The following is an 18,941-nucleotide window of genomic DNA, read 5'->3' as shown; positions in this document are numbered from 1 at the left end:
GAAAGGTTGCTTCCTTTGTGACAGTCTAGGACCAGAAGACAAATCTCAGAGTAAGGAGTTGCCTACTTGAGGCAAAAATAGAGAACAACTTCTTTCCTGAGGAATGCGATTTGGTGAAATACTTTATTGCAGAGGGCATTTGAGACGGCGTAATTAAATATGCCCAATGCAGAGACAGATAGATTTCTCAAAGGGTCCAAATAGTCTATTATGCCTTCTGGGTTTGGTATTTTTGCTCGGTTCCTGCTCAAAAAGGGACAGATGCTGCGTGTCTCCTGATTCTAAATGACAGATGTGATGTGAAGGGATATTTAATTGCATTTTGTGGCAAAAGGAATAGAATACGGAGGTACAACATAGAGAACAAAAGTTCATGCTGGACAACAGCCCCACTGTGCTAAACTCTGCCCCACATACACACATTCTAAATATTAACTGAAGTGATGAGAAACCATACTTACCAGGGTAACACCAACCTCCTAACAGATTCCAAACAAATATACAAATATAAACTAATTTCATCATTTTTCTAAAAATACAGGGACAGTCATTTTAAAAACGCCCACCTCCAACAGTTTCTTTATTGCATTTCAATGCAATTGCTTACCCTATTGTGACATCGCCAGTTTCCTTTGCAGCATGAAGTGATTGTTTTAGAAATAAAATCATGACAATTACTTTCTGTCGCTCTTTAATTGGTCTATGGCTCACTTTTGTGCACTAAGAGCTCTAGGCAAGAAAGGTGACCAAATGGTGCTCATAACACACCCAACACTTTGAATTTGACTGTCGTGCAAGGCTGAGGTTTAGAGGAAGGATCTCTTGTTTAAATATCAAAAAGGGCTGCACCATTAAAATTTCAAAAGGGCTAGTGAAGTTATAATAGCAAAGTTGGATATCTTGGGTAGAATGCTACAATCAGTCCTCCTTCCTGTCTCAGTCTAAGGATTTTATAGTAATTAGTGATGAAGAATCAGCCACGACCAAGTCTCAGCATAACAGGAATCCATCTTGGGCTAACAAGGTAAGGTTTATTACTACCATATGCAAGCTAAATTATACTGATGGTTATGCAAGGGTGGCACAGTGGTTAGCACTGCTGCCTCACAGCGCCAGGGACCCATATTCGATTCCAGCCTCAGGCAACCGTCTGTGTGGGTTTCCTCTGGTTTCCTCCCAGAATCCAAAGACGTGCAGGTTAGGGTGCACTGACCATGCTAAATTGCCCATTGTGTTCTCTGGGTGGGATAGTCTATGGAGAGTCGATGTGGGCTTACTGGGATGAAGGGCCTGTTTCCACACTGTAGGGATTCTTTGTTTACAAAGTAGCAGACACCTGTCGCCAAATAAACTGCCCAAGACTCATTTTGACTGCCCAATCACATCGGGACCAACCTCAGCTTAGTTCCTAGACTAACACTTCCATTTTAGAGGGTATGAGCTATAAAGCAGAGGCTAGAAAAACTCAGGTGGTTTTGCCTGGAGCAACAGAGGCTGAAGGGTGACTTGATAGAAGTTTATAAAATTACAAAAGGCACAGATAGGGTTGACAGTCAGAATCTTTTTCCCCAGAATTGAAATGTCTTTATTAGGGGGCATGCATTTAAGAAGGTGAGAGGGGGAAGTTCAAAGGAGATGTGAGGGGAAAGATTTTTTTTTGAAACAGTGGTAGGAATGTGGAAAGTGCTGACAGAGGTGGTGGTGGGGGCAGATACAACAGGGGTGTTTAAGGGACTTTTAGATAAAGGAATAGAGGGATATGGACCAAGAGCATGCAGAAGGCATTAATTTAATTTGAATAATTTTGAGCACAACATGGTGAGCGAAAGGCCTGTTCTTATGCTGTACTGTTCTATATTTATGACCATTTTCAACAAGCAAGCTGATCAAGGGTCACTCAAATATCTGCCATGGCTCCGTTGGTAACACTGGAATCAACAAGATTTGAGCACAAAATCTAAGTGCGTTACTGAGGGAGTACTGAACCAGAGGGATTATTTTTTTGGAACAATATGAAAGAGATGATAATTTTATTCCAAAAGCAGGGGAATGCTCAAGTCAACACACACAACACAAAACTTGCTCACTGGTCCCTCTTCCCCATCTAACTTTCAGGACACTTCATATCCAGTAATGTCTTATCTGGTACTTTCCAGGCTGGAAACAATCAAATACTAGAAGGAATTTTATTGAACAAAAACTGATTAACTGTAGGTCAATAAACTTGCTACAATACACTGGGTCAGCATGCTGGAAATTGAACTCTCAGAATCGTTAACTTTTTGTGATAGTACTAACAAGTACATAACGTTTCCCAATTTACCAAGTTTTCAGCCCCATATTGATAGAAAGCATGGACCAGATTTCTGTTCTGAACTAGAGTAACTATTAATTGCAAGTAGCCAGACAAGCTACAGGTAAACAGTTATAAACAATCAGCATTTAATACTAATTAAAATGCCTAAATTCCCTTATCTCCCTCCCTCTTTTACACACACACACACACCTAATCTGTTATGAACAGAGGGTAAAGACAGTCCAGTAGTCTTTGTTTCCAGGTTCTGTTGTTGAGATGATCTTTACGACCCTTTCGCTGACCAGCACGTAACTTCAGTTATCTTTCTCCAGATGTTTCTGATGGTTGCCAAGACACACAAGGTGGTTGGTTCTGCTTCAAAAAAAGTCTGACTTAACAGTTAAAAGACACAGCAGACAACAATTGTTGCAGGCAAGATAAACTGGGTTTTCACATCACTGCAGGAAACAGGGAGGTTGCTCTCGAGCTGGGAAGAACTGCACACTTAACCCCTGTGAGAATTTGTCCCAGCTCCATGTTATTCAATTACCAGAGAACCAATCTCACAGTTAATGGCAGACAAAAAAAAAAAGTCCCTGTCATTGGTCTATGGACTAGTGACCAGTTATCAATCAACTTCTCATTGCCAACACAAACTGCTAATGAACACTCCCCCTCTTCTGCACCAGTCTACAATCACAAACTTCACTTACAGCTTGTTCAAACAGTTACTTACAATGCCTGCTATCAATGTTGAGTTACTTGCTTCTGAAACTTCAGTCACTCAAAAAAAAACAACAATTCTCTCATCTCAGTCCACACAGTTTTAAAAACAAAACAAAAAGATATTGTCCGACAAACTGAACGCTGACCTTTTGGGCCTTTTGTTACATTATTAATACAGTGGAAAGTTGAAATTTTTATTGCAATAGCACTAGAGAAATTCCTCAGAGTAACATTGAAGCTTCAGTTGCTTCAATGACCTTCCCTCCAACAAAAGCTCAGAACTGGGATATATACTGGTGATTAGTGTTCAGTTCCATTTACAATTCTTTAATGAAGTAGCCAACACCTACATGCAGGAAGAATAATACAACATTCGGAGCTTGGGCAAGTGACTTTACACTACATAAATAACATGTCACAAATCATCTTCACCGAAGAGAGTCCAACCATCTTCCCTAGGCAGTTCACATAAATATTTGTGTGGCTACAAGAGTAGGTCATAGGCTGTGGCGAGTGAGATTCATCTGACTTCCAAAGCCCTTTAATCACCTACAAGGTAAAGTCAGGATATAATGCCCCCATTTGTCTGGATGAGCACAGTTCTATCACCACACCAAGCAGCTTGACAACATTCAGTAATGCATAGCCCTAGTGGCTGGTATTCCATCCAACACAGATGCAGGGGAGTTGGTTACAATATGCACCATCCACAACGTACATTACAGCTACTCAGCAAGTCTTCCACTATGCCTCCTGGGAAGGTATCTTCAAGGGCCTCCCTTGCTAACTCAGAAGCTTACTGACATAACAAGGACCATAATGGGTCAAGTGGACAGCTTACTACCTCCTTCAAGGCCAACAAACCCCAGTAACAGCTTCACATACAGATTTCCCTCAAACACTTCATAAGATGCAAGTCTACAATTGAATACAGAACTGCAGAGAAAGGAAGCAATGAGTTGAAGGGAAAACTAGCCCACGCAGGAGGCTTTTCAATGCAGGAACGGGGGACCAAGGAAGAGAGTCACATTATTTGGCTACTTAACAACAGACTACAGCAGTAATTCTATGCATTACTATAGTGAATATACTTCAAAGTGGATGGGAGATACTGTAAAAGATCCTGAGGTGACAGAAGCACTACATAAATGCAGTGTTTAAACAAACTACAAATACATTACATGCTAGGAATGGAATCAAATAAGTGTTGAAAATGTAAATGAAATAAAAACATACATAAACAGAGAGTTTCTAGGACTTTAATTATTCAATGCATATACATACAAAAGATACACTGACTACAACTATTAAAAGGTGAAATATTTACATCAACTTTTGCCATCTAGTTAAATCATGAACACAATGAAATTAAACTCACTGAAATGATCAAAAGGTAGATTACATGTTGGAAACAAAAGATTCAAACAGGTCAGAGTATTAAGTTAATTAGCACACCCCTCCACCCAGTCAAAGTCTGCAATGAAGGGGTCTGCAGCAAGACATGCTTAAATGTCTGCCCGCAGCCACTTCATAAGGGCTCAGACCTAATAGTGAAGGTAGGTCTGGTTTACATACAGAAATCCTGGCTGATATTAAGGTCGCAGTGACATATGCAGACACACACCCCCTCTCTAATATAAAGTGGTAGGTGGACCACAGAGCCAGAGGTACTCATTGGATTCCAGATGCAACGTTAAAGCCAAATGGTGAGAGATAGCCACTTGGAAAAGCAGAAGGAAGGAGGGGGTTGCAACAGGGTCTTACGACTACACAGAGCATGGGACCATATGGAATACACCCAGTATGAAACCAGTTGGAGAAGTGCAGAGGGGTTCCGATAAACCTAGAAGCTCACTACAGAACCTGCTCAATTATCATGAGCAAGATAGGTTATTCAAGCTGGTCTTAAGCACACTCTTCAGACCAGGAGCATGCATGTGGAAAAGCATCCTCTTGGCTAGAAGAGGGTGACTGACAATCAGATACCACTGACAACACATCCTGTATTTGCCCAGATGTGACAGATCTGCCAAAGCGTGCCTCAAGCTATGAACTGTGCGTAAACCATCAGGTGCTTACCCCCAAGTATAACACATTTCTTAAAATAAGCCACAATTCAGGAGATTCCCTTTTCTTGAATCTGAACACACTTAAGAGCCCAGAGTGCATACGCCATCCTTTTAGAACTGCTGCTGGGTTAGGGCAAGAGCATGTTATGCAGTTTGAAAGGTGCATTTTAACAAAACACACACAAAGCATAGATCAATGCACAAATATTAAAGAAAAAGCACACAGATATTGTCAATCATTCTTTAAACAAAGATTGTATCACAGTATCATCCAAAACTAGAATGTTCCATCAAAAACATTGACAAAGCAAGATTTTTAAAGAGAGATTTCAACGTGGACTAATGAACGTGTTTACAGCTTTCATTTAAACAAAATTTACAAACATCTACTCCATTGAAAAATGTTTAAAAACCACACAAACTGGTGACAGGAACTTATGCAGAGGTTGCATTTAATTAGTGCAATAAAGCTTAAAAAAGTGAACTCATGCAAATCTACACAGACGGTCTCAGAGGATGTAGCCTTGACCAAAGAGCATTGTCACCCTCCTGTGAAAACCCTGGGATGCTGAGTTCTTGCAAATACCTTTTGCCAGATTAGTTTTATTGCTGCAATAGTTTAAATATCTCCTCCAGCGTGAAGCAGTGCAGTTTTCACAACCAGGAGTTCTTTTTGCGTCAGACAAAAAGGGAACAGTATTATGTAATACCAGGGACTGTTATGGCTGATCAAGAACATAAAACAGTGCTGTACATCTCAGGGAAAAACTGGATGCTACTGAGGATAGGGGAGAGATGAAGTCTCCAGGCACCATATAGTGTAGTGAGTTTACAAACAAATTAACTCTAACATAATCCCTAAAGGCAAGCCTTCGTTCTAGCAATACAAATTCCTCTTCTTTCTCCACTGATGATTTGTCTTGAGGTAATAAGTGTTTACTTGTAAATATAAATGTTATTAAAACATCGTTGGATATAAAGGTTAGCATTACAAGGTTATATGATCTAGAAACTAATTCAACATCTCTTATTTTACAATGATGGGATATTGTGCCGTGCCAGTTGCTGCAATACATGGTGCCATCCAGTCGGAGGATGAAAGTTTATGCCATGATTCCACATACAACAGTACAAATTTGGCAATGTTAGTGGGGGAGGGGACAAGGTGGTGAAGAAACTCATGCCCACCCTGAGAGAGCAGGTAACAAAAAGTTCCAGAGCAAGTCTCTCGGATTTTTATGTATTTACCTCAAGCAGCCGAGTAAAAAGTAGTAGTAGATGAGTCGCTCACTGCAGGAGTAAGGGAGAGAACCTGCCAGGTGAGGAGGAGGAGGGGGGCAGTGGGTGGGGGGGGGGGGGGGGGGGGGGGAGAAGAGAAAAGGAGGTTGGAGGAAGAGGAATGACAACACTCTTAAAAGTTCTGAATAGGTCAGATAGATCACATCACTGATATTGCCATCAACACATGCATGCAAACCACCTGGCTTGTTAAGTAAGGAGGATTACTCGTGACGGAAAATTTCACAGATAAGAAAACCGTTACCTATAATCTGTGATTGTTTTTGGACCTCAGATTAATATCAGATTATGATTACCATGGCCAAACTCAGCATCTGTCCCATTGAGACCTGATCTTAAAACATAATTGTGTCCTAAATTTGCTTTTTCATTATTTAATGTAATTTGATAAATGTTAATCAGAGGTCCATTTGCCTACAGAAAACAAACCATGGAAAGGCTTAGCATTGATATTCTGCAAGGATCAGCTCAAATGGATCTGAAGGACATTCAGCTCAATCTCTCAGATCGAAATAATTAAAACGTTTAACTGCTTATTCAGATTGCAGAACAACTGCAACAAAAAAAAAAGGTGAAGTAAATGATACAATACACCACAAATATACAAGCCTCTATGATTTGGTCCTTGCTTCCAGTTTACAAAACAATGCAAAGTGCATTAAAATGTACAGTAAAACAATACAGGGGGGTTTCCATATGTTGAGGGGTATGCTAAATGATTACACACTAACAGAAAGGCTTAAAACCTCATTTCTAACAGATGAGCAACTCCAGGAGAAAAAGTTGCTTATCAGCTTTGGTTGAGCTCAAAATCAAAGCACTTCAAAAGTTAGTTGGTAGCATCAGTGTAATTTATCTTTCTATCTTCAATTGTTTAATTGTATTCTGGCTCTTTAATTATTGTAACTCACGCCACGTCCAATGAATCAGCTCCTCGTCCTGGCCAAAAGGCGCTTTTTGGATCTTCTGGAGCTTTATTTCTGCAGTTTAAGGTTTTAATGCTAATGAAAGGAGTCAACTACAACAATTTTACAACATGAAGGCTTAAAGTCCAGGAAAGGGCGAGGTACTGCCTCCAATTAAAACCAAATATTCTCACCTTTGTTTGAGAAAGGGAAAATGGCAAAACTCAATCCACACTTTATGACTCGAACGTTAAGGTCAATTACATGGCTTCCCACGTGCCACCCAGGTTAACGACTCAATACTGACCAAAGGACTGAAAACGACCGTGTGCCTCTGTATATTAACAAACTTAAAAGAAATCCTCTCTTTTGTTAAATACACATCAGATGGGCAGGATTGAGGTGTCAGAGAGCTAAGAGCTTGCATCTTCAAAAAAGAAAAAAATTGGATTGGACTAAACTCACTAAGTGGCAAGTAAATTAGCACTGATGCACCCTTGCTTGATAATTAAGAAAAAGAGATACAACTGTAAACTTAAATTTAAAAGATAAATAAATAATTACATCTAATTCAGCGAGCTTAACATACAACCAGTTGATTTAGAGTCACTATTTCACTTTTCTGTGGGTTTAATCACAGTTGGGAAAATTACAGGTTATCGGCAGATTTGGTAACTTTCAACAGTAGCTTCAGCTTTTTGTCTCCAGAGGCTTGTCTAAATTCTTCAGGCTGTCCAGGAATTTTTCAGGAGTCAGGATGTGAGAAGAACCTATGGAGGAGTCAAAAGACAGACACGTCCTGGCATTGGTAAAACGGCAGAACATTTTAATTAAATTTAAGAGTCTGACCTTCCTGAAGAGTTTTCAGGAAAATGTAGGTTTGCTCGCTGAGCTGGAAGGTTCATTTCCAGATGTTTTGTCACCCTACTAGGTAACAGCAGCAGTGCTTCGCCACAGGCCCAATGAAGATAAGTCCTGCTTTCTATTTACATATGTTTGGGTTGGTGATGTAATTTCCTGTGGCAAAGTCACTTCCTGTTCTTTTTCTTGGAGTGGTAGATGGGGTCTAACTCCATGTGTTTGTTGATAGAGTTCCGGTTGGAATGCCATGCTTCTAGGAATTCTCGTGAGTGTCTTTGTTTGGCTTGTCCTAGGATGGATGCGTTGTCCCAAAGTGGTGTCCTTCCTCATCCGTATGTGAGAATACTAGTGAGAGGGGGTCATGTCTTTTTGTGGCTGGTTGGTATTCATGTATCCTGGTGGCTAGTTTTCTGCCTGTTTGTCCAATGTAGCGTTTGTTACAGCCCTTGCATGGTATTTTGTAAATGACATTAGTTTTCCTTGTTGTCTGTATAGGGTCTTTCAAGTTCATTAGCTGCTATTTTAGTGTATTTGGGGGTTTGTGGGCTACCATGGTGCCAAGAGGTCTGAGTAGTCTGGCAGACATTTCCGAGATGTCTTTAATGTAGGGGAGAGTGGCTGGGGTTTCTGGACGTGTTTTGTCTGCTTGTTGGATTTGTTGCTGAGAAAGCGGCGGACTGCGTTCATTGGGTACCCCTTCTTTTTGAATACTTGGTATAGGTGATTTTCCTCTGCTCTGTGTAGGATTAGGGAAAACCCAAAAGGCTTTCTATAGGTATGTCAGGAATAAAAGAATGACTAGGGCAGGAATAGGTCCGGTCAAGGATAGTAGTGAGAAATTGCGTGTGGAGGCTGAAGAGATTGGGGAGACACTGAATGAATACTTTTCGTCAGTATTCACTCAGGAACAGGACATTGTTGCCGATGTGAATACGGAGTCACAATTAATTAGAATGGACGGCTTTGAGGTATGTAGGGAAGAGGTGTTGGAAATTCTGGAAAGGGTGAAAATAGATAAGTCCCCTGGGCCTGATGGCATTTATCCTAGGATTCTCTGGGAAGCAAGGGAGGAGATTGCAGAGCCATTGGCCTTGATTTTTATGTCCACGTTGTCTACAGGAATAGTGCCAGAAGACCGGAGGATAGCAAATGTGGTTCCCTTGTTCAAGAAGGGGAGTAGAGATAACCCTAGTAACTATAGGCCGGTGAGTCTCACTTCTGTTGTGGGCAAAGTCTTAGAGAATTGTAAGGGATAGGATTTATGAACATCTGGATAGGAATAATGTGATGAAGGATAGTCAGCATGGTTTTGGGAAGGGCAGGTCGTGCCTCACAAACCCTATTGAATTCTTTGAGAAGGTGACTAAGGAGGTGGACGAGGGTAAAGCGGTGGATGTGGTGTATATGGATTTTAGTAAGGCGTTTGATAAGGTTCCCCATGGTAGGCTACTGCAAAAAATACGGAGGTATGACATTGAGAGTGAGTTGGAGGTTTGGATTAGGAATTGGCTGGCTGGAAGAAGCCAGAGGGTAATAGTTGATGGTAAAGGTTCATCTTGGAGTGCAGTTACTAGCGGTGTTCCACAAGGATCTGTTTTGGGACCATTGCTGTTTGTCATTTTTATAAATGACCTGGAGGAGGGGCTAGAAGGTTGGGTGAGCAAGTTTGCGGATGATACGAAAGTCGGTGGAGTTGTTGACAGTGAGGAAGGATGTGTCAGGTTACAGCGGGATATAGATAAGCTGCAGAGCTGGGCAGAAAGGTGGCAAATGGAGTTCAATGTAGGCAAGTGTGAGGTGATTTACTTTGGTAAGAGTAAGAAGAAGATGGGATACTGTGCCAATGGTCGGATACTTGGTAGTGTGGATGAGCAGAGAGATCTTGGTGTCCATGTACACAGATCTCTGAAAGGTGCCACCCAGGTAAATAGTGCGGTGAAGGTGGCATATGGCATACTGGCTTTTATTGGTAGAGGAATTGAGTTCCGGAGTCCTGAGGTCATGTTGCAGTTGTATAAGACTCTGGTGCGGCCGCATCTGGAGTATTGTGTGCAGTTTTGGTGACCATACTATAGGAAGGATGTGGAGGCACTGGAACGGGTGCAGAGGTGGTTTACCAGGATGTTGCCTGGTATGGTAGGAAGATCGTATGAGGAAAGGCTGAGGCACTTGGGGCTGTTTTCATTGGAGAAAAGAAGGTTTAGGGGTGACTTGATAGAGGTGTACAAGATGATTAGGGGTTTAGATAGGGTCGACAGTGAGAATCTTTCTCCACGTATGGAGTCAGCTATTACGAGGGGGCATAGCTTTAAATTAAGGGGTGTTAGGTATAGGACAGATGTTAGGGGTAGATTCTTTACTCAGCGAGTCATGAGTTCATGGAATGCCCTGCCAGTAGCAGTGGTGGACTCTCCCTCTTTATGGGCATTTAAACGGGCATTGGATAGGCATATGGAGGATAGTGGGCTAGTGTAGGTTAGGTGGGCTTAGATCGGCACAACATTGAGGGCCAAAGGGCCTGTACTGCACTGTATTTTTCTATGTTCTACGTGTAGTTCCTCATGTGGTGCAGTGTGTGTTTGTTCGTTGTGATAACATTCTGATGCAGCTTCGTTTGTACGCAGGCATCATGGTATCTCACAAACCCACCAACACACTAAAACAGCAGCTATTGAACATGAAAGTGCCCGTACAGACAACAAGCAAAACTAATGTCATTTACAAAATACTGTGCAAGGATGACAACAAATGCTACATTGGACAAATCACCAGAAAACTAGCCACCAGAATACATGAACACCAACCAGCCACAAAAAGACATGACCCCCTCTCATTAGTATCCTTACACACAGATGAGGAAGGACACCACTTCAACTGAGACACTACATCCATTCTAAGACAAGCCAAACAAAGACATGCACGAGAATTCTTAGAAGCATGGCATTCCAACTGGAACTCTTATCAACAAAGAGTTAGACCCCATCTATCACCCCCTGAGAAAAAGAACAGGAAGTGACTTCGCCACAGCAAATGACATCACCAACCCAAAGAAACCCAAACATACAAATAGAAAGCACTGAAGATGTTATCTAATAGGGTGACGAAACATCTGGAAATGAACCTTCCAGCTTAGTGAGCAAAGATTCATCCAAACCTCAACCTGAGCTAAAAATCTTCTCAAAACTAGTTTTTAGGCAAAGCAAAATATCATTGTCCCCAGAAAGCATTTCCATTTCACAGATAAGAATGCTTCTGTTAAAATGTATATCACATCCTTCAATCCTTCTGTTCTCAATGCATTCAATCACTCGACCCATTTCCAGCACTTGCTAGAATGAGATTCCAAAAACATTTCAAAGCTTGATTATCATTTGACCAACACGAAGTGTCCAATTTCATTTCTCACTCTGAATGACTCAAATTTTCAAACTGGTCTCTCCCCATCATCAGAAATGATGCTTCCAACATCCAAATGTCAAATATCCAGCAGGTTCTTCCAAGTTCTTTCTCTGGATAAAATTTAAACCCACACTAAATTATTCTACATGCTAAATTCTGTCAATGTGAAACTATTATACTTGTGGGAACAACAATGAAAAAGTGCAAAATGTACTAAACCAATAAAATAGATTTAGGAGAAGGGGCACTGTAAGTAGGCACCATGTAACAATTGCAATTCCTGGCTGAGGAGTTGGGAGAAGCTCCCTATCAATTAAGCCTAGAGAAATCCGCACCAGAAGTAATTAGAATTAATCTCTCCGATGCAAACTTCCATTAATGATCTAACCTCAAGTCACTGCAGTTTGAGAGAAGAATAAACCTGCTACACTCAGACAGTGCTGTAGTTTATAAGTAAATTAGAGCCATAATTCCCAGCCTACCACCAAATTCACTAGCCAATTTCAATAGTCACTCAATTTTACATGTTGTATGAAAGACAAGTTTGGGAATCAGAAGATGATTGTTTGCAAAGGTTCAATGCACATTTGCGAGGGAACCAATGAAAGAAGTTCAATACAGAAAACAGACAGGACTTACCAATCAACACCTCCCATTTGCCATCGGTAGCCTTGGTTACTTCATATGCGCAGCGCATCTCAGACATGGAGACACCCCCAATAACAAAAACAATGAGCCGGGGTCCAATTCTGTACTCTGTTGGAGTCTTGTTCTTGTGCCAATGACCAAAGCGGGCGCTTGAGGAAGCAACAAGGTTTGTTAATGTTACCCCATTTGCTATTAACAAAAGGACTGTCTCAGTGTTGTAGAATCTTAGCACGGGGATAATGACGCACAAACAACCTCCTCTTCTTAGAGGATGAATAAACCATCACTTTTGGTGGTTGGCAACACTGGCAAGATGATCATTTGTTGAACATCGTCAGCTGCCCAAAGTAATAGCCAAAGTAATGGTCTGATGCAACTGAATAACTTGCTAGTGCTGTCAGTGGATGGATAAACCAGTGTGGTACAAGAGTTACACATGGACCAGATCAGGATGAGCAGCGGGGTGTTCCACTAAAGGACTCTTGTGAATTAGCTGGATTATTTCAGACACTTCCATAGCCACTTTATAATGCCAGTTCTTAAAATCTACAATGATTTTAAAAAATTAAACTTTCAAAATTGCCAGGATGGGATCTGTACTCGTGCCCTGAGCAATAACTTCTATACTAACTACTCTCTTCTGAAAATATATAGGATCTTCACACAGCACTGCTATAGGAACAAAGTGACTAGTTTTTTTGCCTTCAAATGATGCAAGACGTTGCATCATTAACTAAGGTTTTCAATCCCAGTAGGTGGAACACAGGGAACGAATCAATCATGTACCTCACAGCTGTCTGTGTTGCTGCACTTGGGGCTGGGTCGGACACAAATGGCCACTGTTTTTTGCAAAGCTTTTCTTCCGTAGCATCCTATAAGATGGACAAGGTTTACATAAACATACATACTATTGCAAACAATGGATGGTAATGTGCACAGAAGAATGAATACTTCAGATGAGATATTGAATACATAGCCATAGTGTGCAATATTTACATATTATGAACTCCACTTTTTTTACCATTTAAGCATATACATTTTTACAACTTCAATATGCATAAGGATCTTTGCATTCACTATTTTATTATACACAAATTAATGCTATTCTCTATTTCCCAAGTTTGCTAGTCAAAAGAAATATAGCTTATTCTGGATGTTGGATGCAAGTTGAATCAGGAGCTGAAATTGGCCTGTCGCAAAGATGTTACTACAGTTGTTATGGGGGATTTCAACATGCAGGTAGACTGGGAGAATCAGGATGGTATTGGACCTCAAGAAAGAAACTTTGGGAGTGCCTCCGAGATGGATTCTTAGAACAGCTGGTGCTGAAGCCTACCAGAGAGAAGGCAATTCTGGATCTGATATTGTGCAATGAACCAGAATTGATCAGGGACCTCGAAGTGAATGAGCCATTGGGAAATAGTGACCATAATACAATAATCTTTAATCTGCAATTTGAGGGGGAGAGGGTATAATCGGAAATGACAATATTTCTGTTGAATAAAGGGAACTATGGAGCTATGAGGGAGGAGCTGGCCAAAGTTCAATGGTGCAATACCTTAGCAGGGATGACAGTGGAGGAATAACGGCGGATATTTCTGTGTATAATGCAGAAGTTGCAGGATCAGTTCATTCCAAAAAAGAAAGAAAGATCCTAGGAGGAGGCATGGGTGGCCGTGGCTGACGAGGGAAGTTAAGAAACATATAAAGTTAAAAGAGAAAAAGTATAACATAGCAAAGATAAGTGGGAAAGCAGAGGACTGGGAAGCTTTTAAAGAGCAACACAGAGGAGTACTAAGAAGGAAATACACAGAAAAAATGAGGTACGAATGTAAACTGGCCAAAAATATAAAAGGATAGTAAAAGCTTTTTTAGGTATGTGAAAGGCAAAAAAAGGTTAAGACTAAAATTGGGCCCTTGAAGACAGAAACAGGGGAATATATTACGGGGAACAAAGAAATGGCAGAAGAATTGAATTGGTACTTCAGATCTGTGTTTACTGGGGAAGACACAAGCAATCTCCCTGAGGTAACAGTGGCTGAAGGACCTGAACTTAAGAGAATTTATATTTGCCAGGATTTGGTGTTGGAGAGACTGTTAGGTCTGAAGGTTGATAGCTCCCGGGGCCTGATGGTCTACATCCCAGGGTACTGAAAGAGGTGGCTCGGGAAATCGTGGATGCATTGGTGATTATTTTCCAGAGTTGGATAGATTCGGGATCAGTTCCTGCAGATTAGAGGGTGGCTAATGTTGTACCACTTTTTAAGAAAGGTGGGAGAGAGAAAGCAGGAAATTTATAGACCAGTTAGTCTGACTTCAGTGGTGGGAAAGATGCGGAGTCTATTATAAAGGATGAACTTACAACACATCTAGATTGTAGTAACAGGATCGGTCAGAGTCAACATGGATTTAAGAGGAGGAAATTATGCTCGACTAATCTTCTAGAATTTTTTGGGGATGTAACTCTGAAGATGGACGAGGGAGATCCAGTAGATGTAGTGTACCTGGACTTTCAGAAAGCTTTTGATAAAGTCCCACATAGGAGGTTAGTGAGCAAAATTAGGGTGCATGTACTGGGGGTAAAGTACTAACTTGGATTGAAAGTTGGTTGGCTGACAGGAAACAAAGTAGTGATAAACGACTCCATTTCGGAATGCCAGGCAGTGACCAGTGGGGTACCGCAGGGATCCGTGCTGGGACCGCAGCTTTTTACAATATATGTTAATGATATAGAAGATGGTATCAGCAATAACATTAGCAAATTTGCTGATGATACTAAGCTGGGTGGCAGGGTGAAATGTGAGGAAGATGTTAGGAGATTACAGGGTGACCTGGACAGGTTAGGTGAGTGGTCAGATGCAGTTTAATGTGGATAAATGTATGGTTATCCACTTTGGTGGCAAGAACAGGAAGGCAGATTACTACCTAAATGGAATCAATTTAGGTAAAGGAGCAGTACAAAGATCTGGGTGTTCTTGTACACCAGCTGAAAATGTGTTGCTGGAAAAGCGCAGGTCAGGCAGCATCCAAGGAACAGGAGAATCGACGTTTCGGGCATAAGCCCTTCTTGTACACCAGTCAATGAAGGTAAGCATGCAGGTACAGCAGGTAGTGAAGAAGGCTAATAGCATGCTGGCCTTTATAACAAGAGGGATTGAGTATAGAAGCGAAGAGGTTCTTCTGCAGCTGTACAGGACCTGGTGAGACCACACCTGGAGTATTGTGTGCAGTTCTGGTCTCCAAATTTGAGGAAAGACATTCTGGCTATTGAGAGTGCGCAGCGTAGGTTCATGAGGTCAATTCCTGGAATGGCGGGACTACCTTACGCTGAAAGACTGGAGCGACTGGGCTTGCATACCCTTGAATTTAGAAGACTGAGAGGGGATCTGATTGAGACGTATAAGATTATTAAAGGATTGGACACTCTGGAGGCAGGAAACATGTTTCCGCTGATGGGTGAGTGCCGAACCAGAGGACACAGCTTAAAAATAGGGGGTAGACCATTTAGGACAGAGATGAGGAGAAACTTCTTCACCCAGAGTGTGGTGGCTGTGTGGAATGCTCTGCCCGAGGGCAGTGGAGGCCCAGTCTCTGGATTCATTTAAGAAAGAGTTGGATAGAGCTCTCAAGGATAGTGGATCTCAAGGGTTATGGAGATAAGACAGGAACAGGATACTGATTAAGGATGATCAGATTAAATGGTGGTGCAGGCTCAAAGGGCAGAATGGCCTACTCCTGCACCGATTGTCTATTCTCACGAAATCCTGAAAATATCAGCTATGAATGAGAGAGATAAACTGGTCACCTCATGATCACTGAATATGCAGCAAAGTGACAAGCAGCTTTCTGTCCTAAGTTGGAAACCCACACTTATCCAAATTACAACCACTATACCTCCATGATATCTTTGATGACAGGAGTCCACCTGGAGAGTTGGTAAGTTGACTCTGTTCGTAATTTCCTTTCCGGTTTAGATTTTGAAGATGATCCACTCTTAAAATGAAGTTAAAAATATATACAGGTTAACTTCACTAATGTCAGATACCAGCATTTTGTGTCTTCCTCCATTTTTCAAGTGACTGTGGATTTCTGATGCCCTGTTCAACCAAGACCCAATATCCAAATTACAGAGCCTAGTATCCATCAGTAAACACAATGCCCATCTTTGCAATATCCTCCATGTATCTCCCATAGCCAAGTCAGCAGAAAATTGTGTTTGTATTATGGTTATTTTTGAATTAGAGTTTTTCAAACACTGACCTTCCAACTTTCATAAACATCTGATGAAATGCAAGTTAACAGCACCCCAATAAAGCAGAATGTGCCTAAATAATAGCACAACACTTAGTTGCATTTCACAGTCTATGGCTGAATGTGGGTCAAGTAGGAAGATCAAATCTATCAATACCAATTTAACATCTTTCTAGCCTCATCTTTTGTTTCATTACTTGCCTTTTTGCAGGTCCTGGGCTTCCCCCATCACCAAACCCTCACCAGACACCTGGAGGAAGAATGCCTCATCTTCTGCCTTGGGACCCTGCAACCCCATGGGATCAATGTGGATTTCACCAGTTTCCTCATTGCCGCCCCCCCCCCCCCCACATTATCCCAGTCCCAAGTCTCCAACTTAGCACTGCTCTCTTGACCTTTCCATCACCTTTGCCATCTATCCGCTCCACCCTCCTCTCTAACCTATCACCTTTGCCCCCACCTTCAGCTACCTTCCCCACCACTCCTCCCATTTATCTCTGACGCCGGCCCACAAGCCTCATTCCTGATGAAGGGCTTATGCCCGAAAATGTCCATTTCCCTGCTCCTCAGATGCTGCCTAACTGTTGCGCTTTTCCACGCTCTCTACTTTGGTCTTCAGCATCTGCAGTGCTCACTTTCTTCATCATGGATGCTGCCTTGTCTCAACACTTATAACATTTTCTGCTTTTAGGATATTGTCATAATTTAGGAACCCACATTTTTTACAGCTGGACTTCAAAAATAATTATTGAGAAAGGATTACAGTCACATTTTTGTTAAGAATTAAATTTATGTCTGTGTTGGAAACAGAATACTACTTTCGTGACTGCTACATACAAAGCAAAAACTGAAAACAAAACTCAGTTTATGTAGTGCGTACCCCAGCTATGATGGTCGTACCCAGGTTCTGAAAGTTTCGGATGATATTGCTGTCTTCCTGGATGTTTGCATGCTGAATAAGTTTGGTGAGGTTCTCTTCTGTGATCCCTGAAACAATCAAGCAGAGCAGGTTTAACTAGAGGAAACAAGATGATAGAAATAAGAAAATATTTCTTAACTTTCCCCATGTGGCTCCCAAAACCTCCACAAGAACCTAACACTAACTTAGCCATTCTTGGCATTGGTGAGGTAACAGTGGATTTGATATTTGAGGAGGGACACTACTTATGGTCCCTTAACCCTGTGCGTCACCAGTCAATAGGATCACAATTGATCTTCAATCTCGACTGTACTTTCCTTCATATGACCTTATCCCTCGATTCTTTCAGTGTCAAAAACTGAAGCGATCTCAGCCTTAAATAAACTCATTGCACATCCACAGGTCTCTGGGATATAACATTCCAAGGATTCACCGGCCACTAAAGTGAAGAAATTCCTCCTGGTTTCAGTTCTAAATGGCCAATCAAATCTAATACTGTATCATCTAGTTGAAGTTTTTCTAACCACAGGAAATAACCGCTCAGGATTTATTCTGTAAAGTCATCTCAGAATCCTATACGTTTCAATTAGAAACAATGGCATACTGTTTCATAGGAAAGGCACCCCAACTTAACTCATGATCATCCTTAGCCAACCTATACTCAATGATGTCCCACCAAATGTGACTGGACATCAGTTAATGCTATTCTCTCAAGCTCAACCCTTGCAGAAGCCAAATAATGGAGCACAGACAATGAATTTGATAACTTCCTATGAAGTACAGGACTGAAATGTTCAAGTTTAAATGGTCAGATTGAGAGACTTTCTACTTGAAAAGCTCTAAGAGCTACTTTGTTGAGCGTAAGTTTGGCAAATCACAACAGGTGATCTTTTACTGTAGATGCATATTTAAATATAAGATGCATTTTGTGCTCAAGGTCAAGGGGAATTAATTCTATGCAAAGGACTAGTTGCCTGAAACAAACAAGCCATATCAACACAAGCAATAAAAAATGCAGATTACAGCTCCACAGAATGTGCCTTTGTTCCAACCTGGGGGAAAAAAAGCATCCGTTTACTATTTTGCAACATTTTCTATGTAAACATTTCATTGGAAAGGCATGGCCAATTCGTAGAATCAGGACCAACCTTGAGTACAAGCTCATGTTCACACAAGAAGGTGAGAAATAACACTAGTAATTCAGAGGCACAGGCCAATAGCTGGGGAAAATGGGCTCAAATCCCATTACAGCAAGTGGTAGAATTTATATTCAATCAATGCCTTCTGGAATCAAAAGCTGCTCTCAGCGATGATGTCCACGACAATATCATGGGTTTTTACAACAATCCAGTTCACCAATATCCTTTGGGGAGAGAAATCTGCCATCCTCACCTGGTGTGGCCTAGATGATTCCAGATTTATAGCAATGTGCCTGACTATCAAGTGCCCTCTGGCATGGTCTGCCAACCACTCAATTCAAGAGTAGAGGAATGGGCAATAAATACTGGGCTTGCCAGCAGTGCACACATGAGTGAATTGAAAATAAAAATAGAATTGATGACTCAAAT

The 18,941-nt window shown here is 41.3% G+C and overlaps 1 protein-coding gene across 2 annotated transcripts in view; it reads right to left on the bottom strand.

Annotated features, from left to right (window-relative positions):
* Positions 1-4,267: 4,267 nt before the first annotated feature.
* The window catches only part of stxbp2 (syntaxin binding protein 2), a 70,557-nt gene continuing 55,883 nt past the window's right edge, over positions 4,268-18,941 (bottom strand). For both annotated transcript variants that reach the window (XM_043694850.2, XM_043694848.2), the window contains exons 15-19: positions 17,335-17,441; positions 16,098-16,196; positions 12,990-13,075; positions 12,195-12,352; positions 4,268-8,065 (exon numbers count right to left, since the gene is read on the bottom strand). In XM_043694850.2, coding sequence (XP_043550785.1) covers positions 7,986-8,065; positions 12,195-12,352; positions 12,990-13,075; positions 16,098-16,196; positions 17,335-17,441 — 530 coding nt within the window. In that variant the 3' untranslated portion in view covers positions 4,268-7,985. The remainder of the gene's footprint in view (positions 8,066-12,194; positions 12,353-12,989; positions 13,076-16,097; positions 16,197-17,334; positions 17,442-18,941) is intronic.

Source organism: Chiloscyllium plagiosum, unplaced genomic scaffold (genome assembly GCF_037043375.1).
Source record: "Chiloscyllium plagiosum isolate Xiang-an unplaced genomic scaffold, Cpla_swu_hap1 HiC_scaffold_45, whole genome shotgun sequence".
Lineage (NCBI taxonomy): Eukaryota > Metazoa > Chordata > Chondrichthyes > Orectolobiformes > Hemiscylliidae > Chiloscyllium > Chiloscyllium plagiosum.
The sequence above is the reverse complement of the archived record's forward strand: the minus strand, read 5'-3'. Positions and strand labels throughout refer to the sequence as shown.